The sequence below is a fragment of the Watersipora subatra genome, chromosome 7 (genome assembly GCF_963576615.1).
Source record: "Watersipora subatra chromosome 7, tzWatSuba1.1, whole genome shotgun sequence".
NCBI lineage: Eukaryota > Metazoa > Bryozoa > Gymnolaemata > Cheilostomatida > Watersiporidae > Watersipora > Watersipora subatra.
Genome location: NC_088714.1, coordinates 42,545,254 through 42,569,433, shown reverse-complemented (window position 1 = coordinate 42,569,433; position 24,180 = coordinate 42,545,254). Strand labels below are relative to the sequence as shown.

General features: G+C 35.8%; 1 protein-coding gene and 1 long non-coding RNA gene across 2 annotated transcripts in view; both read left to right on the top strand.

Moving 5' to 3' along the window:
* LOC137400776 (uncharacterized) overlaps positions 1 to 17,577 on the top strand; it is a 38,849-nt gene extending 21,272 nt beyond the window's left edge. The window contains exons 10-16 of the mRNA XM_068087112.1: positions 463 to 528; positions 1,050 to 1,247; positions 3,160 to 3,307; positions 5,792 to 6,055; positions 10,757 to 10,780; positions 14,710 to 14,767; positions 17,134 to 17,577. Of these exons, the coding sequence (XP_067943213.1) occupies positions 463 to 528; positions 1,050 to 1,247; positions 3,160 to 3,307; positions 5,792 to 6,055; positions 10,757 to 10,780; positions 14,710 to 14,767; positions 17,134 to 17,322 (947 nt within the window). The 3' untranslated portion in view covers positions 17,323 to 17,577. The remainder of the gene's footprint in view (positions 1 to 462; positions 529 to 1,049; positions 1,248 to 3,159; positions 3,308 to 5,791; positions 6,056 to 10,756; positions 10,781 to 14,709; positions 14,768 to 17,133) is intronic.
* A 1,058-nt stretch (positions 17,578 to 18,635) lies between these two features.
* LOC137400083 (uncharacterized) lies at positions 18,636 to 23,775 on the top strand. The gene is made up of 2 exons (XR_010979214.1): positions 18,636 to 19,034; positions 23,179 to 23,775. It is a non-coding gene; the product is annotated as an uncharacterized lncRNA (long non-coding RNA).
* Positions 23,776 to 24,180: the final 405 nt, after the last annotated feature.

Here is a 24,180-nt window from a genome sequence, read left to right as displayed (position 1 = left end):
ACGTAGAAAAATTATAATACAGAAAACGCAAAACCGAATTGCTAAAAACTAAAGTTGTTCTCCTCTGTATGCAATGTATGATAATTCCAAATTATACAATGGATAAAAACAGAACGCTTGTCATTTACTGAATGAAACACGTTCTAAATTGTACTCACGAAATAAACAGGCAAAAGTATAAAAAGCTTTTCGACCTTTCATATCTAAAAATATCATTAATAAGTCAAAGCAAAACATCTACCAAAAACGTTTTATAGCTTAAACATTTGTATGCAGAGTATTTCGTGAGTAGAGGTTTCACTGTGCATTCTGCGATCTGGAACACTTAATCTTATTCAAACCTCAAAAAATGGCCGTTATCTGTCAGTCTCAATACTGTGGAATTGTATAACCTGTCATAGCTAGTACGGCTAGGAGATCTTTCATGAATTTCTGCGTCTACAAACTTGTTATGCTTAGCAGATGAACAGACTGAGGAGACTACTGACCTCTCCACTGGTGCCATCAAAAAGAACTTAATTAATGCAGGTAAATCACTTTTATCACTATCGTACTATATCTTACTACTATTGTGGTATATTACGCTCTCAACAAGCCTTAGTACCAACTGAAAGTCTATGGTTACAAATATATTAGTAAGCATAAATAATTATTATTCCCTTTCATTTTCTTTTGAATCAAATGCTGCTAGTAAACTTTTCATGCTTTTATAGAATTACTGTTTCCATGCTTCGAATGGATTTGGAGTTATCCGCCGCCGATGAATTCGCACCTTACCGTTTCAACCATTTGGAGTTGCACTATATAAATCTTTTCAAGATTCGTTATGTATCCCTCAAAACACAACTTGTTCAAGTCGACTCATGTTCTCACGAGGGAGTGCCTCCGCACAAACTTAGCAAAGTCAAATGGTGCCGAACGCATTCGGATTTTATCATTGCGATGATTCGGAGTGAAAACAACTTCGAACCCATTAGAAATGTGTAAACATACTGATTTATAATGCTTACCGATTTATCAAGTTGATCGTTTTTTAATTTTTCATGTAGACAGCAGAAATAAGAGACTGAATCAAACTGGACACATACCTCAGCGAAATAAAGATGATAACAACTACAGAATTGGGCAGCGTCATAACTTCACCAGCAAAAAAAGACTTTCTGTAGGAACTCTGACAGCAGAAACCAATGAACGGACATCTAGCCAGCAAACCAACAATCAGTTAGACAATAAAGTGGACCGACTAGGTATGCTACTCTTATATGACAAGTGCCAGCAAGTACTCTAGTCATTCTTTTCAGTGTATTAGTTTCTACAAACATTACTAGCTGGTTGATTCTAGCTTGAGAAATTGTTGTTGCGTATAAGTATATTGTGAAATTGTAGGTAAGATGTGATCTAGTTATAGTTGACCGGACTCAAAGTGTAGCGCAGTCATACCTCGACATACGAGCTTAATGTGTTCCGGGACTGAGCTCGTATTGAGTACATCCTTCAAACAAACTACCAAAAACAGGATATTACGATGGAAAAACATGTTTTTAATTGATCTAATTCACCCTCTACGCTTATAAAGTGACAAATAGCTATCTAGTGGCTATGATCTGCAATAAGATATAACATCATCATGTGCAGTACTGCATGAAATTCTTACCTTCGAGACAGACAGACAGACTTGATGACAACAGATTCAGTACGCTACACTTTTCTGACGCTAACTTGACAAACTTTAAATTTAACTTAAATGAGTTAAGCTTAGTATACACACACTTGAAAATAAGTTTTAATCTTTCACTAAGCTTTATTCAAATTTTGTCTTTGTTTTAATTGGTTTAATTTTTTTCTTCCGTCTTGGCTCTTTTTGCTTTCACCTTCACTTTTAGTCAGCCTTTTGAAAAAATCTTCATACTGATCCGACGAGAAAGACCAAGCGATTTTGTTCTCGACCTCCCACATACTCGGCCACCTAGCGGCTGCATCAAAAACCGTCTCGTATGCGCATATCTCAAATTTGCCTGGTATCTCAAGGCAAACATATGCTTGGATTTTTCTTGTATCTCAAATTTCCCATATGGCGAGGTATGATAGTATTTCATTTGACGTGATGCACAGCCCAAAAATCTTAAAGGTGGACTTGCAACAAAATTCACATTACAGTTGTTTGATATGAAAAGATTCACCATGTCTTACTCTGTTGTGTTGTAGGTGCAAAATATGTGGAAATGTGATTACAAGCTCTTAAAAGCTCAAAAGCGAACAGTTAATCGCAGCCACACGAGACCGCCGTAGTTTGGATTCTCTTTCCAAAACGGCTCAAATGTGACGTAGCTGTGGGTAGATGGTTTCTGTTTACACTTTCATGCAACCTTATTCGTCGAAATATTTTCACAAATATACTTCACGCATTCAATAAAATCATGTCTATTGTTCTTACGCGTCTGTTTTATCGTCATTGTCATGCTGTCACTTTTAGCACTGATATCTTATAACTTACCGTAAAAATTCGTTTATTTTTTTAGCCTTAGCTTAAAGGAATACATATCATTGTCTGATAATCATGACGAGCCTGTTGGTCACCTGTGATAATCGAAAAGTGCTGCAGAAATTATTTGCGAAGTATTGGGTCACATGATCAGATTACGAGTTGCCGATTAGACCAAACCGCAACGAAATTGTAAAGTAGCGAGCATCTATATTTGATACAGGGTCTTCGGTAAAGCCTGAAGTGTTTTTTTCATAAACTAGTGCTACGATAAGTTTTATATTGAGCTTTTTATTAGCCTTTCAATTCACGTGAGAACATCACGTGACAAGACAATAACTAAATGTAATGACTGCGTCAGAGAAATAAACAGATTCCAATATACAGGGGCTTTTCGTTTTTGAGCTTTTAAGAGCTTGTAATCACATTTCCACATATTTTGCACCTACAACACAACAGAGTAAGACATGGTGAATCTTTTAATACCAAATAACTGTAATGTGAACTTTGTTGCAAGTCAACCTTTAATGATGAATACATGAAGGAGTAGACAGGTCTCGCTACGTTCAAGGGACAAATTTAATTTTGGAGTTATCAGTAGTCATGATGATATGAAACTATTTTATACCACCTTTATGGCATATATAAAATTGTAATATTTATATATTTCACTGCAGAGAGGATGTATGAAGACATTTCGAATTACTTGCACGCATCCAAACCACATAAACATAGAGATACTAGGAGGCATTCAATAGCCTCAGCATCTAGCAGCCAGTATAGCTACTCCCATAGACATAGGAAAAGTCGATCATCAGAGGCTAAGTAAGTACCTGAAGGAACTTTCTGTCAATAAGTAGTTGTTATTTTAATGGACAGCTCACAGATGTGGCTGTAAAATATTTAATAATAAATAAAAAGGTTGGTAAAGTTTGCCTAGATAGGCGTCAAGACGTTCATCAAGGGTAATAACATTAAACATTGGACAAAAGTTTTCTTAAAATCTTAGATAATTGTAAAAACTATATTAAAATGATGAAATTTTGCATATTTAAAGCAACCTACCTTTTTTGTATAGGAGTTGTTTCAACTTGTATGTTGCAATTACTAAAGGAACGATCTGTACTTAAGCCGTGTCTATCTGTCCAAAGCTACGGTTAATAATTAGAAATAAGAGTCCATCATAGGGGATTCAAACTCCCGACTTTTGGCATCACTGGTTGGAAGCTCTAATGGCTGTCACACAGCTGCTAGTACATACAGATATTACACATGACTATCTCTCACAGTACACTAGACTGCCATGGTACTAGATCGTTGTAAACCAGTGTTCAGTGGATACCTTGCTGTTGTTGAACACTTATGTTTTCTTTTTATTTATTACAGTTAAATGCTTTTCTGCCTTTGTTTGCTGCATTCGCTATTTGAAGGCACGAAGATAGAATTTATAAAAGTTTGGTTGAAGGATATCGTTAAACTCTATCACAAAACCTAGCTGAACGTACGTTGCTGTCACTACTGTAGTGTGCTTCAACAGCCATTTAAACTGTTCACCGCGTTTCTTCTTTACAGGCAGAAATACTCTTTGGAAACTGACTTTATTTTGCTCTGACATAGATGGAAGTTTTGGCCATTAACGTGCTGAGTGTATGTGTATGGAGTATGTAAAATCTAGTTAGGTTCTGTTTTTATATCCCAACCAGGTTGAGGAAATTGATCTAACTAATTAGTTCTGATATGGGTTTATCACATTAACTAGACATTAATAAGCTTGTAAGTCAACCTTTTCATTGTGCAATCAGACTATCAACCCTTTCGCGGGCAAATTTTCAAAACTAAATCAGACTCCCATGGGCGAATTAATTTTCCAAAAATCAATTTTTTTTTAAAAGGTTCATACACTTTTCTGTGTGTTATTATGTGCATATATCTATGTTTAAAGGTGCATATGTATACATGTATATGTCCATAGGCATATATATATATTATAAACAAATAAAAATGTATAACATAAAATATATGCTTTTCATAATAATTGTCTATTTACGAATGATATTTTCGAAAGCATTCTTCTTTACAAAGGCCCACATCACAGTCTTTGCACCATGTACTTATTCGTGTAACAAAGAGCTCCCACAAAAATGTACTTCCTGGATTGACAGGCTCAAAAAACTTTTCAAAATACTCTACTGGTTGAGCATCTACTGGAGTAAATACTGGGCCTGTCACTGCTATAAACTGCTAAATTGTAGGAGATTTATCTCTGTTTATGTTGGTTATATTCTTCCAGGCACTGGCATCACTCCTACTCACATCCTCATCATTACTGCTACCAGCCTTTTCATCACTATCACTTCCAGATGTAAAGTCATTCCAATCACAATCCAAACCTGATTCACTGTCATCTCTTGCTACTAAATCTAAAAAGTCACTGTCAGCTCTGAATCTCTTAGTAATTTTGGTACTAGTACTTGCTTTATTAGAATAATCTCGGGAGATTCTTTTAGAAGTCGCCATGACAGTAAACTAAAGTCAAACTCTCAAAAAATTCGGTAAATAAAAGCTAAAACCGAAGCAAGAAAAATAAAAGTTGATAAATTATTTAGAACAATTTTCTAATTTTTTTCGAAAGTTTATTTATTCATCACTGCTAAAAACGATCGTTTTTTTTAACCTTAAAGTCAATTTTTGAGGCTAACCGAAACTACTATATCGTAGCTTGCTATTGGTAAAAAAAGTAAACAAAAAACGGCATTTAGCTAACCAGAAACTGCCATAATAAAATACGTTACCGAAACGACAAAAACGTTGCACTGCCCATTAGCAGCCGTATCGCAAAGCGACAAAAACGTCGCTCTGCCCGCGAAAGGGTTAATAATCTAGAAAATAAGTTTTGGTGTGAAAGTAGATTCAGATACATTCTACGTGTCTTTCGGTACATCAATTTTCTTTTTATTTTTTGAATTTCAATACGTCATCTTTACACAGTCAGTCTAAATAAACAACAGAGTACATTATAAGGAAAAATGAGTTAATTAGACTCATTATAATCAAGATTATGAAGAAAAAGGAATTAAGTAGACTCGTGATCAGTGTCACAGCCTGTGGACAATCATAAGAGTCAAGCTATAAACCTACAGATAACCTTAACTGAATTTGGGTTTATATCAGGTCACTGGAAACATCAGCATCTTCCAAATTCCTAAATCGATCTACAGAAATGTCTTGAAGCCTGCTTTCAGACTGTGTCCAAACACTTGCCTAAACTCTCTACAAACATGCATCTGCAATAAACACTTACACTTTCAGATCAATACAGAGGAGGTTCCAAAGGTTAGAGTCACACATAGTGACATTAGCCAAGAGTGTTGCTCATCTTTCTACTGAGATTAGTGACAAGAATTCAATGTTCGGTGAACTGGACCGGATTAGCACCGAGTTGGAAAAAGTTAAACAGCACATCGGCTCATCCGGTGGAAATGCGTCTCAGCCCAATTTCACTAGCCAGTTGGAGTGTAAAGGAGATAACTTGCTAAGAGAGGACAACCTCCAAAAGATTAGCAGATTAACGAGGTATGGAAAAATTAGTCTGAAATGTCTTTCTATTGAAATTAAATATTAGTCATTTTACTACATGCTTCTCGGTGGTTCGAAGTACTTCTAAAAACCATGTATGCGCACCTACATGAAGAAGTCAGAAAAACATGTTCTTGTAAAGCTGAATCAAGAAAAATTGTGTCGGCAGTTGTATCTACAATGCACGTCCATAGATATATTTAGAGGAGAGCCATTAAGTTAGAGACCTTATAGAAAAAAGTCACGTTCACGCATAGGCTCAATTAAATGATTGTTGCTACGCGGTGTAGGTAGAACCATTTAATTGATTTTAACATAGTTATCATTGTCAATAAACTGTCATAAAGATATTACAAACAAAACATCTTTCATCAATCATTCAAAAAGCGCTTTCAAATTGTTGATGTGTGGTGGAATTACCTGCCATTTAACACGGTATAACTGAATGCCTAAATGCGTCAATGCGATAGAAAATCTGCTATTGACCAAGTCTTTCTAGCCACAAACATTCAGTAAACGAAGATCTATCGGTTATGTTTAAAGATGATGATTCATCCGCTTGCCACAAACTTGACTTTGGTACTATTTCATCAGTCTTGGCGCGTGCTCTTGGCCGTCTGAAATCATTGCGTAACAGCTGAAGACCATCAGACATGTCTAATCTGGGTTTTCACTCTATTTCTCCCACAATCGCAATGCATTGTTACTCTCGCAATCCTGCGGCCAATTGCAAGATTTTCGCCATATTGCCCGAATCGATACCCATCTGCTCTTTCGTTTGTGCAGTTTTTGTGTCGTTTCTTTCCAATGTAGCTTATTAGTTTCTCAACAGTTTCAGAAGCCAAACCCATCACAGACAGATCTAAAAATTTTCATAGTCATGTTGTTTATTTATATGTATTTTACAAAAGATATGTGCATGTACATCTACATGTATGGGCTACAAGTATGTGTATATACATCTACGTGTATGGGCAACAAGTATGTGTATGTACATCTACATGTATGGGCTACAAGTATGTGTATGTACATCTACATGTATGGGCTACAAGTATGTGTATATACATCTACGTGTATGGGCAACAAGTATGTGTATGTACATCTACATGTATGGGCTACAAGTATGTGTATATACATCTACGTGTATGGGCAACAAGTATGTGTATGTACATCTACATGTATGGGCTACAAGTATGTGTATATACATCTACGTGTATGGGCAACAAGTATGTGTATGTACATCTACATGTATGGGCTACAAGTATGTGTATATACATCTACGTGTATGGGCAACAAGTATGTGTATGTACATCTACATGTATGGGCTACAAGTATGTGTATATACATCTACGTGTATGGGCAACAAGTATGTGTATGTACATCTACATGTATGGGCAACAAGTATGTGTATATACATCTACGTGTATGGGCAACAAGTATGTGTATGTACATCTACATGTATGGGCTACAAGTATGTGTATGTGCATCTACATGTATGGGCTACAAGTATGTGTATGTACATCTACATGTATGGGCAACAAGTATGTGTATATACATCTACGTGTATGGGCAACAAGTATGTGTATGTACATCTACATGTATGGGCAACAAGTATGTGTATGTACATCTACGTGTATGGGCTACAAGTATGTGTATGTACATCTACATGTATGGGCAACAAGTATGTGTATGTACATCTACATGTATGGGCAACAAGTATGTGTATATACATCTACGTGTATGGGCAACAAGTATGTGTATGTACATCTACATGTATGGGCAACAAGTATGTGTATGTACATCTACGTGTATGGGCTACAAGTATGTGTATGTACATCTACATGTATGGGCAACAAGTATGTGTATGTACATCTACATGTATGGGCTACAAGTATGTGTATGTACATCTACATGTGTGGGCAACAAGTATGTGTATATACATCTACATGTATGGGCTACAAGTATGTGTATGTACATCTACATGTATGGGCAACAAGTATGTGTATGTACATCTACATGTATGGGCAACAAGTATGTGTATATACATCTACGTGTATGGGCAACAAGTATGTGTATGTACATCTACATGTATGGGCAACAAGTATGTGTATGTACATCTACGTGTATGGGCTACAAGTATGTGTATGTACATCTACATGTATGGGCTACAAGTATGTGTATGTGCATCTACATGTATGGGCTACAAGTATGTGTATGTGCATCTACATGTATGGGCTACAAGTATGTGTATGTACATCTACATGTATGGGCAACAAGTATGTGTATGTACATCGACATGTATGGGCAACAAGTATGTGTATGTACATCTACATGTATGGGCAACAAGTATGTGTATGTACATCTACGTGTATGGGCTACAAGTATGTGTATGTACATCTACATGTGTGGGCAACAAGTATGTGTATATACATCTACATGTATGGGCTACAAGTATGTGTATGTACATCTACATGTATGGGCAACAAGTATGTGTATGTACATCTACATGTATGGGCAACAAGTATGTGTATGTACTTCTACATACCGCAAAACCTCTAATTGAGCGCCATGCCACTCTATTCTTCAACCCTTCTGCTATAGTAGCAGTCAATTGGAGGGGGCGTTCATATAGAGGCTGGCGGTGTGTTTTTCAAATGGCTCGTCAGAATTTTGGGAAGATAAATTTAGCCCGTAAAAGGGCTAAATCAGCTCTATATTTTGCTCTCTTTTTCGCCTATAGTTTTGCAATAAATCTGCTAACTTACCTCCAACTTGTCAAAGATCTCTTAACAAATATGCATCGAGAAACTGAGAAATATTTTTACCAGTTGATATCTCTTACTTGTAATTGACCTGCGATGATATTACCCTGGTCCTTTTTTGGCACTTTCAATTTTTATTCCATTTTAAATTTGAACACATTTTTATTTTATAACTATATTTACCAGTGTTGCATAAAAGGTCGTTGCACTCATTGATATGTTTGCTACAGTTTACAGCCAAAACTAGCTTTTCATGTGCAATAGAAGAGGAGTTACGAGCTTCGATCCATTGTAAGCCGAGTTCAGGTGACCGCAATCATGCTATCAAATAATATGCTATAATTTTGAAAATTTATAAGTTGTATAATGATAATCTACCAAATGCTATAAATATATATTCATGAACAAGTGACATAAACGAACCATTCTTATATTACATGCAGAAACAAAAGTTAACGACTTTAAAACAAAAATATTTTCATTGTTTGCTTGGATAACTGCGATCTGATTGTTGCTTTCGATGGAACGAACATCTTCTGGTTGTCCAATACCTTCCACAATGTCCTCCGGTCTCAACTCTTCTTCTGCACTGCTGAACTAGTTGATATTACCATTCAAAAAATTTTTTGACAGAGCAAAACTTTAACGCGCTGCATTTAGCACAAATGCAATGCGTAAAAGTTTGCTCGCTAAACGTAACCCTTGGCCCAAAACTTGCAAACCGTTTTTTAAATGCATTTTCTTCGAAGTATTAAGATCGCGCTAAACAAGGAATTACTACTAGTCTGAGACAGTAATTATTTCTATAGCGTTGCTTTCAAAGTTCATCTACCATCGTAAATTTAAACCGTTTTCCATATATGTAATTCGAAGTATCAAGACCTCGTTAAACAAGGAACTACTATTAGCCTGAGACCGCTATTGATTATTTCTATGGTGTTACGTTCAAAGTTTTAACGAAAAAAAGCGAAAAGCTTTGAAGTTGGACAATGAGAGAATTGTTCGTTATTAATGTAAACGATTCATTATTAATACGATTCGTGGACACCTTTTTACTGATCATTTGATATTATGGGCTCATAAAAATCAGAGATGGTCAAATGGAGGAGGCGTTCAAATAGAGGGTGGCGCTCTATTTTTCAACCTTCTCTCATAGTGTTAGTCAAATAATAGAAGTGGCGTTCAATTAGTGGTTTTACAGTATATGGGCAACAGGAATGTGTATGTACATCTACGTTTGAGGAACAGGATTGCGTATGTACATCAATGTTTGCGCAACAGGAATATGTATATACATCTACACGTATGCGCAACAGGAATGTGTATGTATCCATATTTACATAGATGTTTTGTGTTTGCAAGTGACTATGAGAGTAGATTATGTTTTAATGAGAGTTAGATACTTATACTGCAAGACCTAAAGATGTAAAGCCTTCAATATTTGCACAATGATCAAGATAATGCACCTTTAGCTAAATAATGGTTGACCGCTATTTGAAGTGAATGAAAAGTTGACTCACACATAAGTTTAGAGAGATCGGCTCTAAACCTTGGTCTAGAGTCGACCAAGGTGAATACACTTGGTGAATAAATAATCTCTTTGAAAGCACAAAAGTACAAAAACCAGCAGTTAGTTCATTTTTTGATGAGGAGAGTTGCAGGTAACACCTTGATGAGAAGAGTTGCAGGTAACACATTGACGAGGAGAGTTGCAGGTAACACCTGGAACAAAGAAAGCCCAATACAATGGCCTGCTTGATGTCCAGCATATTTGTGGAATAAACTTTTGTCAGACTGGATTGCAGAAGGGATGCTATAGTGACATCAACAAAATTAATAGTCTTGTTCTATGAAATCACTCTTTTATCTATTTTATTGTAGACTAGCTGTGCTATCCTGTGCTAGCTGTGCTAAATAGCTGCGCTATTTATTGTAGATTCAAGAGCTCTCTAAAGAAAAGGTAGGAATGACTGGTGTTATTATCTTGATAAAGCCCATCCGCCATTCTCTATCCATTGTTATGTCTCAGCTCTACATCCTGTTTACCTTGTTAAGTCTCTCCTATAGGTAGTATTAGGTTAAATCAGGCAGACCAGACAAATGATAACACATGCTCACATCATCCTAGTGAACACGAGCATGCTGATGACTATCACTGACTATCACGTGGCCAAAAACATTTCCTTATCACACTTGTGACACATATTTTCCTCAGTTTGAAAAACAAACGTTACCAATCTAACACTGCCCTGTTAATCTCTCTAGCAGCTCTAATATTGCTAAACCCCCCTGATATTACTCATGATTCATTTACCCGCTTCTGTAAACTACATAAAGAGGTTAGAGATAGTATCAGGCATCGGAAAGATGGCGGATGTTAAAAGTGTTGAATGCAGTTTTTACCAATCGATGAGTCGTGGTAAACTATTACACAGATTGTAGCAGACAGCATGACGACTGATTAAACTGAAAGGGGTTGGGACTTATGAGAATGCGTGTTAAAGGGTCACTCATGTCAAATTTTAAGATTTTATCTCACAGAGTATGGATATTTTTCCATAATTTGAGATTTTGTTTTATGTGATCTGACTGCCAGAGTTTTTCAAAATTAAAATCGAAAAAACTTGATCGCAGTTGAAACGCTCAGATGAAAAAGACATCCATAAAAATGACTACGATATTCGAGCTTCCTGTTTGTCCTCTCTCGTTATGACATAAGCTTTTGCGCTCAAGTTGCAGTGTTTTGAATCCTTATTGACATATTTTATATTTTGTATTTGCTCATGATTGTTCGAACAAAACTTCAACTATAGCCTCAGATATATTTCTATAGATGTTTCAAATGATTTAATGATAGGTTGGTTAGAATGTGTCTGATTATTTTCCTCTAAATGCTGTGTAAACATATGAGCACTCGATAAGACCACAATTAATCACTTATAAACAACATACATGACTATTGACATCATTTTTGAGGAAGTAACATCATGGCAGTCAGATCACCTAAAATAACGAACAAGATATCAAATGATGGAACAATATCTACATTTTCTGATTAATTTTTTTAAAATTTGGCATGAGTGATAATTTAAAAGCATGTGTCGTTACCACATTTATTTGTGTCGATAGTCAGCATAACTTTGCTACTGATATAAGCAGCCAACTAATCTGACAGAGTCTTTTTTCAACCAATCAAAAATTTGCAGAGCCCCGGGTCGAACATCCAATTTTTAGATAAACTTGAAAAAACAAAAAAATAAAATGGGTAGTTATGTTCTATCGCCTTACAAATCTGGCTTACTTTTACTTTCCGGTCAACTAGTAAGAAATTTGCATTTTTAGGGATAGTCTATTACTGTATCCATGTTACCATGAGAAACTATGTCTGAGAATGGTTTGTTTTACCAGTTCAGCAAGTTTTGACATAAAACTAGTTTTGCCAAGAAAGTATAACCATCCAGCCATCAGCATACAAATAAAAACAAACTAAGGAACAATCGTAATTTATCAAATTTTGCTTCAGTTACAAACTCATCTAGCAGTAAGACAACTCTTAAACTTGATCAAACTCTATGAACTCATAATTGCAGCAAACATGACTTCAGGCAACTTTTACTTTTACTACATCTTATTGTTTGATTAATTTTGTTAGTCAGCAGAGGAAACACAATGTAATTAATCCGTTCCCAGGATGTTTACATTTTAAGGATTAGTACATTGGCAGTCCTGTGCACCGTGAGAGATTGTCATGAGTTATCATTTGACCAATAATACCATTCACAAGCTAGCCTTAACTATTATAACATTTTTATATTATTCGTTGTTTTCATAACTAAAAAATTGTTGTCATAGATATGCTTAACTATTTTCAGAGCTTTTATTTGTTCACTTTCGTTTAAACAATACTCATATCAATCCTCAAGCTTGCTTTTTACATACTTTATGCATTCGGTTCCAACCTTATTATATTAGTTAGACTATTCATTAGTTTTTTTTAGTTAGACTATAGTTTTTTATTTTGTGTTTGTTTTTTTTCATTATATGCTGCTTTTTAGTTAATTTACTTGCTGTGGTACCTTGTGGAAAACATGTTGTAAAATATGACTATTGATTATTGATTACCACAATAAAGATTACTCATATATATATGGGTAATCAGTACGCACATAGTTAACTCTTCGCTACCAAACGGATTTCTTTACCGGGTCATAGTTGCGTATCCCGTAAAACCTAATATTTGACAAGGGCACGCATAAATCATCATAACTTCTGAACCATTTACCTATAAAAATATATTGATATCAAATTAATCATCAAAATGTTACATCAGCTGATGAAAATTACCACAAATGCACGTCGCAGAATGAAAACGAACACTTTTTTGGCCATTTTCAAAAAGACCGCGAGTATGTCCAAGTCAGATGATTTATCAATATTATTAGAGTTTACGGCATTATTATTACTGATATAATATGAATAATAGCCCTTAGTAGTACTATTATTCAACAAAAATCAGCGAAGTCCATAGATTTAAAATTAGGAAAAATTCGGAGCTGTAATGCGTCCAGCATGACTGGCCATTGCAAACAATAAATTGCGATTAAAAATAAAGGTTTTCGCAAAGCAAAACCTCACTCACGATGGGTTGGCAACATATCTTTTATTGGCTCAACGCATGCAGATAATTGTTTCTTTTTGTTCAAGTACAGATACGATTGGGTAATTTATTAACTACTCACTGATTAAAAACGATTTGTACAAAGCCGCATCATGAGGCTCTTGGCCATACGGAAACACTGTTAGCGCTACTGCCTATAGATCCAACAACACCCATGGTTCGACTCCTGTGTAAGGGAGTCCTTTTCCAAATGCTCTTAGAGTATCTTTGGACAGACGGATAGGATCCTTATTATAGTAAAGATTTACATTACCATATACGAAGCAAGGAAAGTTGAGTCTATGTAAAAGGAGATTTACTTTATAGGACCATTTACTGCATTAAAATACAAAATGAAGATTGTTTTTCTAATACTTTTTTACGTAACAAACAGATATCTTTCAAGTTTTGGTTTACTCGAATACATACATGTACATGTAATGCATATAAAAACTTGAATATTACAAAAATATTCCTTGTTTTTCAACGAAAAATAGCTCAAAAGGTTTGCATTTGCATTGTCGTAACTAGTCCAAATTTAGGAAATGCTCAAACTCTACATGAAACCATCAAAGATTTCATTGCAATTGCATTTCAAAATGGAACTGTTCGGTTAAAGACTACAACTCAAAGTTGACACAAAACAATAAAACTGTCCGACATTGTTTTACTAGGATTGTTTGTTTCTCGAGAGCCTCTGAGGGACCCTAAACTAACCTTCAGGATTTCTATCTCCTTCATTTACATCAGGTGTTTACTTTTGTTTAGCCAATGAAAGTTCAGCTTATTACAAAACACAAATTTAGTTGTTCGTATTACACTGTAGTTGTCTGCACATAAATCCACCTGAATCAACCCAGACATACATGTATCTATGTTAGAAGCCCTTACAGATTGAAAGCAAATTTGAAACTTTGTTGAAATTGTCTCCGGGTGGCTTGGAACATTTTATTACTCCCTGAGCCAGTATCTGCAAGTTTAACATCCGTTACGATATAAATATTTGTTCCTGCGTTCGCTTCTAGTCGCCCCCATTTAGCATTTCTCTTGTCCATCTGTATCTGTATATGGATATATATATCACATATTATATATAATAATTGCCCCCAATTAGCATTTATCTTGTCCATCTGTATACCACATAGTATAGATATATATATTACATATTATATATAATATCACATTACCATATTATCATATATATTGCATTTATTTTTTCTCATATATTGCAGGCTTTTTGGTCAAGAGCCTCCTTTGATGAAAATATTTCTCAAGCAATTGGGTTATGAGGTGAGTGTAACACTCTGACAATAAATTCCCACCCTCACCAAAAAAGCTTCGCTACTACAAAGTGCTGCTACTTCAAATGCTGCCAGTCACAAAGTGTTTCTGCTCAACAAATGCTGCCGCAATATGAAGTCTTGCTTACTAAACGATCTTTTCATTACATTTATTCTGCTACAGAATAGCATTACATAGTTCCTGGAACAGGCTGCTGCCCGCAACCTCCTTTGCCATGTAATTTTAGACATCAGTTCTCGGAAGTTAAGATAGATCAGATCAGTCATTGAACTGCATCTGGCAAAAGCAAATAAACACAGCTCACGAGAAATCTATCATAGAGTTATTTTAACTCCATTCCTCAGACATTTATCTGGCCTCAGACTGGCACACCTTCTATCATACCGGTCTCGACCAATCAGTACATTCCTTTTGCTTCCAAGAATCTCATTATGTGACCACCTATCAAGACCCAGCCTTCTGTGCGAAGGAAGTGATACAGTTTTCATTGGTCTTACATGTTTCTTCTACAAACACACTGCGATTACTGCTAAAAGAAACACTCCACAGTACTAGCCCTTTAAGTCTGTAAATGATAACAGTCAGTTGTATCTATAGCCATATTATATCTGTCTATCGCCATCTGTAACGGCACTCTTTTTGCTTTTCCTCGAAACTAGCTGCCAGCCTTGTCGAGTGGCAATTCGGAATCGCCTTTTCTGCTTCCAGTTGTTCTTCCAATACCAGCCCTTGGCACTTTGTCATACTTATACCTGTATTAACTGTACTTGTACTAGTTGTACCCATACTAGCTATCGCTGTACCTGTACTAGCTAGAGCCGTACTTGTACTAGCTATAGCTGTACCTGTGCTAGCTGTACCTGTACTAGCTGTACTTGTACTAGCTGTACCTGTACTAGCTGTACCTGTACTAGCTGTAGGTATATTTGAAATCATAGACAAATTAGTATGTTATACATGTAGCTTAAGCCCAATAGAAATAGATTTCATTCTGTTCTTTATGATAATAACTCATCACACAACTGATGTCATGAGTCATTTTATGTATTTTCATTTCATCACATGTGAAGCCATCACCACAGATTGACCTTAAAATCAAAATGTATGCATCACATTTGCTTCGCTCACTTTTGATTGACTAAATATGTATGTATATCAACTTCAAAGTTTGTCTGTATAACTGTCATTCGTCTGTCTAGTTATAGCGATAAAGTTTTGGTAATGAAAAATCACCTTCGTAATAGATTTGAACTCGCGACATTCAAATCACAAGTCTACAAACAAGCACACATAACCACAAGGCCAAGCTAATATTATCATTTCCATCACTCTTACCATATATTACTGTATGTTCTTTTTGTGATTGCACATGCCAAATGTGCACTTTTTATTAATTAATATTACCTTTTGCGTTTGTTTTTTACAGCTAATTTTTTTAACATTACCTATTTTTTTAATTTGTAATTCTCAAATGTGCCATTTCCAATTTGCCGTTACACGCATATTTCCGGTTTTAGTAAATTTGTAAAAGCTAAATGATTTTCACATGGACAATTGCATTCTCTAGAGTAGGAGTTGCCTCTACATTCTGTGTTACATCAGACAAAGAAAGTCCGATATCTCATTTTTATGTTTTGTACTAGTATCGAAAGGTACTGGTATTGTCCTTCAAAACTTTGAATACAACGAGCTTCTGCTGCGACAGAAACCCTTTTATACACACAATTTCATATACTCAGTGTTTATTTGTTCTCTTAATTTATTTGAACTGCACAAAAACGTTTTTTTCATGGTATAAAGTTTAAAAGCTAGAATGGTAAATGTTGTATATGTTAAATAAAAGTAATGTTTAGGTGCAAAGACTTTTTTATTACCTGGGCAACACCAAGCATTCAACTAGTATATATACATGTACATGTGTATAAATATATATATATATATTCATACACATGTACATGTGATTTGAGCACACTGTTGTTAACACATTGACTTTCTTGAAGTCTGTGAGACAACTTAGTTGTTTCATGTCAGGAAGTCAACTCTCATTGGCAATGGGATTTGTCTCCCTTGCCTGCTCTGAGCTGCACTGATGAGGCTTCAATAGCCGAAACAGTACTGTCTGTAGCATGAGTATATATATATATATATATATACATGTGTATATATATATACATGTATATATATATATATATATATATATATATATATATATATATATATATATATACATGTATATGGCAGATCCATCATAGTAGCTGTCATGGCTATACTTGTAAATTTGCCTTTTAATGTTTTTTGTAATTCTACGAACTTGAAAAATATTAAGGGTGCCTGCTCTTTGTTTTCTTTTTTAGAAATACCAACCATTGTTCAATGCTGAACATATCGGAATGTTGGAATTGCCTTACATGTCAGAAGAAAGATTGCGGACATTAGGAATACCCTTAGGACCACGAGTCCGGATACTACAGGAAGCGAAACAACTTTGTTGCCCCTCAACACTTCCGATTCCTAAGGCTAAGCAGCCTACTTCATTTTTATGAAGATGTAAATTGCCTCTTCGTATTTTACAAAACTTTCATTTTGAATAATTGGCTTAATATTAATATATTAATTATATTATTATAATTATATTAATAATAGTGTAATAATGTAAATTCAGGTTTTCAATCCAGCCTGGCACAGGTGATTGGCTACTGTCTAATTAAAAATTTATTGTTTCTCTACCATTTAATCGTTTAATAGTGTTGAGCAGCAATATTGTTTGTGATTTTGCATGACTTAACCACCATGACTTAACCACCATGACTTAACCACCATGACTGCATTGTACATCAGGTTTTTCTTCAAGGCCATAACATACTAATAGCTTATAGTCAACCTGGCTGTCAATCTCTTGAGGCATGCTGCGCTACAGAATATTAAAAGTATCACTATCATAGTAACTAACCATGATGGTATGCATGTTTCGATTCAATGTTTCCACTTTCGGCATTTTTGAGTGAAGATATTTGTTAGTTTTGATTGCAATCCATAGAAATAAATATCTTGTCAGCATTTTATACCTCCCTCCTCTATTGTTTACATAGTAGTGACTTCAATGAACTCATTAAAATGTTTATATAAACCAACTGTAAGTGTTTGTGTCAACCAACTTGAAGTGTTTGTATGAGCCAAATGTAAGAGTTTGTAGGAACCAACCATAAGTGTTTGTGTCAACCAACTGTAAGTGTTTGTATGAGCCAAATGTAAGTGTTTGTAGGAGCCAACTCAAAGTGGTAACAATACAGTTAGAACTGGCCCATAGCCTTGGCTCTTTTAATATCATTAAACTGCCCTGACTAGTAGTAATTTTACTTCGCTGGGTTCACACTCTGATGTAAGCTCTAAGCACTGAGTTTGTAGAAAGTTGACCTCTCATCGAGGCGCTGTATTGCCAGTAATGCTATGTATTCGCGTCAAGTACATGTACTTTATTCTGCTACTGAAATTCCATTTTCTATTTCAGTTTATGCAGGTTGACTTGGTAACTCTATGAATATACAGCTTTAAAGATCTTGATGCACCCATGCTAGTAGTTCACATAACTGGAGTTTTATTCTCCTTCAACAACTTCGTTATTCTTAATTTTATGGGTTTTTTATGAATGAGATAAAACAACTAGTATAAATTGCATTCTATTGGCTGGCATAATAAACTCATTCATGCCTGTTTTTATGCCGATGACATTCCTCAGCCAAAACTAATCTAATTTGCTCTGCTCTAGAGATAATACGGGTCATTCGCTGGCTGATGAAAGCCTGACTGATGACGTAAGGCGCTCGCAGAAGCTGGTTGGCAGGTGATGAGGAATTCGGAGAGCTTTGTGTATATATAGCCTGGTAGAGCCATGGGTGACCATTACTTTTACCTTCTGTGTCTGACTCACATGAATGAATACCAACTGCCTGACAGACGTGTTTAACAGTTGTATAGAGATAACTCTGGTCTCATTGCTTCATCTTTCTTGATTTTGAATCTACAAATGTTCGATCGGCATTAACGGTATAGACAAAGACTTCGGCACTTCACGATTATCGACATGTATTTAAAGCATCTAATCGCTGCCTCTATCTTGACATTACTGAAGACAAGGATAGTCATTTCTACTCACACACCGTGTCAGCTGGTGCCCCGCACACAGAGCGTTTTGACTGAGAACTGTACAGGCAATATAACTATTAACATCTGTCGAGGGGCTTGTTTATCCTATCAGGTTTGTACACCTTAAACTGCATACAAGACTTTCCTCAGTTCATTAAAGTAAGATAACAAGTCACGAATAGACTACTTTAATGGGTTTATTTACCTTTTCTATGGTATGTAAATGTAATCTGTTATGAAACAACCTAGTTTACGGTTAAGGCACGGTCAGGTTTAAAATTTCTGATTCTGTCAGATGTTCATCCATTAGAACATCTGCTTCTACAGAAATTAAGCCATACTGTGCTTTCGATCAGCAGTACTACCGTCAGATCCTACAATAACTCTAATCAAGTTCTTTACAAGAAAAGTATTGTTTTGGTTGGTGTTTTTTCTCTCACATGATTATTGATTATATATTGACGTATTAGTATATTAAAATAAGTATATATTGACATACTGATAATAAGGTTATATTAAAATGAGTATATATTAACATTATGTTATAATGAGCATATATTAATATTATATTAAAATGAGTATATATTAATACGTTAGCATTATATTATAATGAGTATATATTGATATATTATCATTTTAAAATGGGTATGTATCAACACATTAACATTATGTTAAAAAAAATCTTTAATTAAAATAAAAAGTTAGCCGCAATCACAATTCTGACAACTGGACTGTCAGTTGAAAGCTTTAATTGTCTCCAGACAAGTTTCTATACTTGTTACGTAATTAAAAACATTATATATGAGAGCGATGCAGTTGAAGTTGCTGAGGATATCTCAAGCAGCTATATTGAATCGTGACACACCTATTGAACAGAATATGTAAGCATTTAAGTATGTTATCGTATATTTTGTCTTTCAAAGGCACCTTTATCAATGCCAATATCTAACAGAAATGACATCTAGTGCCGGAAAAGTTTAGAAGACCTTTCAAACTGTTTACAAAACCCTTCCGATTGGCTTGTGATTCAATCAGAAAACAGGTTTATTTCGAGATAGGATGGCTATGTCATTACTCCAATAGCTTGTTGTTCGCTAAGTTACAGGTTTCTAAATGCTAGGAAACCGACAGCTCAGTAGCAAATGAAATCATCGCAGTCTCTCACAGTGAGATAAATGGTAACAAGTGACTTATCTTTTTAGCTTTTCCTTGTCACACCTCCAATAGTCACTCCTTCAATAGTCACTCCTTCAATAGTCACTCCTTCAATAGTCACTCTTTCAGTTGTCATGCCTTCAGTTGTCACTCTTTCAGTTGTCACACCTCCAGTTGTCACGCCTTCAGTTGTCACACCTTCAGTTGTCACTCCTTCAGTTGTCACGCCTTCAGTTGCCACGCCTTCAGTTGTCATGCCTTCAGTTGTCACGCCTTCAGTTGTCACTCTTTCAGTTGTCACGCCTTCAGTTGTCACTCTTTCAGTTGTCACGCCTTCAGTTGTCACGCCTTCAGTTGTCACGCCTTCAGTTGTCACGCCTTCAGTTGTCACACCTTCAGTTGTCACTCCTTCAGTTGTCACACCTTCAGTTGTCACGCCTTCAATAGTCACTCCTTCAGTTGTCACACCTCCAGTTGTCACGCCTTCAGTTGTCACACCTTCAGTTGTCACTCCTTCAGTTGTCACTCCTTCAGTTGTCACTCCTTCAGTTGTCATGCCTTCAGTTGTCACGCCTTCAGTTGTCACGCCTTCAGTTGTTACCCCTTCAGTTGTCACACCTTCAGTTGTCACTCCTTCAGTTGTCACACCTTCAGTTGTCACACCTTCAGTTGTCACTCCTTCAGTTGTCACTCCTTCAGTTGTCACACCTTCAGTTGTCACACCTTTAATAGTCACTCCTTCAGTTGTCACTCCTTCAGTTGTCACACCTTCAGTTGTCACGCCTTCAATTGTCACCCTTTCAGTTGTCACGCCTCCAGTTGTCACGCCTTCAGTTGTCACTCTCTCAGTTTTCACGCCTTCAGTTGTCAATCCTTCAAACATTGTAGCTTCATTTGGAACAGATAGGTAGGTTTAACGGTTGTGAGGCCGGCAGTTCAAATCTCCATTAATGTCGATTTCTGATTATGAAGGTTGCCACTTCGTACATCCAGCCAGTTGTATAGGCTTAGAAAGATTTCACACTTAGCGTTGACTCATCAACTGTTCGAAATTCTATACTACTAATAATAATAACTGCTTCGTTTCTGTAACTTTTATTTTGTTGTAAATTGATTGGTTGTATGAGTTCTTCCGAGGTTAATAGTAATATTACGTTGTTAGTTGGTAGGCTACTTTTACAGGTTATGATGGTAGCATTATGTTGTACTTTAATAGACTTTGCTGACTCCACCGTTGTTGATTGTTATATTACGTTTTATTATAAGATGTATATTAATAAATCCCACTTGTCATTGAATGTCTGTCTGTTAGTCCACATAAACACTATACATAGGGCCAATATCATCCAAACTTCATACTTATATGTGCCGCGCTCTCTGTCGGGTCGCTAAAAATATTTGGTGTCAAAACTCTGCCTGGTTCGTGAGAACCAGCCTTTTAAACCCTCACCTGCAAACTATCTGATTTAAACTGAGTGATATTGCTCTGGCTGATCATCTTTTATCAATGTATGAAACAAACAAAACCATCTACTCTGAAGGCTACTTGGTTTCTCTTTACAAATTGACAGTCATGAAGCAACAAGTGCCTCAACAGAATCATCTCCTTCCTACTTGTTGACTGTATTTCCAAACATCTTGCACTCAACTTCTAAATGAAATATTATCACCTTTCTCTTTCTACTTACGCCAGTTTTTCTCCTATAATATTGGGTGAAATGAAAAAAGGTGTTTTTAATAAATTCACAAAACAACTCATAACCATAATTGGTAAGATTAATTGGGATTAGTCAATAATCTTATAATCTGCTTAATAATTTGTGCTAAGCTTGAGTTTAGTTCCTATAACTTCTGCTCGCCATTTTAATTGAGTTTGTCCATTCGCAAGCGAAGAAGGCTAGCCTGAAGGGTTGCAATTAGTATGCGTAGAGTTTGGAGTCTTCGGTACATTAAATTCATTCCATTGCAGCGGATTAGAGATGTTTTAAATACCTTCAATGCAATTAAGAAGATCAGAAACCTTTGTCCTGCTAAAGATGTAGGCATTCCTAACTCCGACTTAAAATTCCAGATTCTTCTGTTATGGCTGATAAATCTCAGACTAAATAACCGCTGTCAGTTCACGTCAGCTACTCAATAAGCGAAGGCATGCCCGATCTCTTTGAGTATAAGCTATCGTTATTTAGCATAATCTATAGGTCATTGGCAAGGGGATTAGGGGTGGGTATGGGATCCTAGATGAGCGTATCCGGCCAGCTCAGAACTCGGTTAAACAACTTGGTTAGCAAATTTAATAACAATAATAACATCTTCTGCAGTTCTGCATCCGTTCCGATTATCATGATCTGACCATCTTAGCTGTTATGCACTTTTGAAAAAATGCTGTTCTTTCTGAAACAGCCTGAAAAAAATTTAATAGACGCAGGCAGTTTTTTAAGCACAGGTGTGCACAGCACAGTTGTGATTCAGATTTCAATATCATACCCTGCACAGCGTGAAGAGAAAATTAGTAGTTTGTGCTTTGTTGGGGTTTATAAGATAATAAATCGTGTCAGGAAGAGTCCTCTGATGGTGGATAACCACTGGTGGTAGCTGATGCGTAAGCACAATCTGTGGCTTGACATATTTATAAATATTTTAATGTCTAGGTTGTGATAACCGAATGCCCGTAACAAATGTTTTATTGAATTTGTTCATATATCACTCAACCGACATTTAGGAGATAACTCCAAGTTTAGAAGTGCGCGTCCGACAAAGCGAATGTTGATTACTTACCAAATCCATAATTGACACTTTTTTGATATTTTGTAATGCATACCCCAGCCAGAGGGCATGAGTGGAGAATAGGAAAGCAATGTCTTTACAGGCACGAAGATTACTTGGGTAACAAAGAGCACTGCGCGACAAATTTTTTAAAAATTATTCCGCCATAGAGTTATTCATCTCCAGAGGACCAAGATCCTGACTAAAAGTGGATTGATATATTGTCACATTTATCTCCAATAAGTTGTCCTCTTTACAAAAGCAACTCAAGAGAAGATAACTTCTAGACATATATTCATGTCATGCATAATTTTCCATTCCCTAATTTTGATTTGCAGGTATTTGATATGGAGCCACCCTTTCATGTTCGGAGCTACCATCCGACATGCATGGTCACTTCCTTTGAGAAGATTTATGCTATGCTCACCGACTGTGAAGGGGACCATGAACCAGAAGTATATACTGGACATACCATCACTGAGTGTGCTTGTGATAAATGCGATCTACACAAAGAGGCCATCTGTATGAGCTAGTCTCAGGGCTTCTAAAATGAGAAATTTTAAATAATATTTTTATTAAATATTATTAATAATATTTTTACTAAATATTGTTAATAACAAAAGATTAACGACAATAAATTTCGAATTGTTTTATGTACGAACAGCAAGAAAGGTTTTGAAGCAGTGCAGGTGTTGGCTAGTGTAGAGAATAGCACTCTTCCTCTTGCATGCTAATAGCATCCTGTCCTACAATCTGGCTCTCATCGAATATTGTGTAAAATTAAAACACTACAACTTGTAGCAGGTTTGAAGTAATGATGACATACTTATTATACAAATTGTGGTAAATATTTGTTGTTGATGAATTCCGTTATTTATTTATTTTTCAACATTATTGCTGTTTTTATTTGCAATAAACTTTATATACTTCTGATATATAGTTTTACGAATTCGATTCACTGGCCAATGGGTTACATTCGTTTTTGGGATGACAGCGAATAGGGAGCTAGGCATGCATTGGCATCAGCCTTCTCCACTCTGTATGGTGACGAATACCATAAATATATTTTTCAGGTTTTTGTTGAAAGCTATCTACTCTCCGTCCTTGAATTTAAATGAGCATGTAAATTACTTCAGTCTTGTCGGCCTGTCAGATCAGAATACATTATTACAGACACCTATTACAGCCTTATTGTTACATATAACTATGCTTTTATAATGGTTGGATTCGTCTTCCCACGTTCACAATAACTGCCTTACTAGTGACAAGATTTCCATATCATAGATGCAGATGTTTTTATAAAAAATTTTTGAGGCGGTGCATGGCGGTGCAAATAGAAA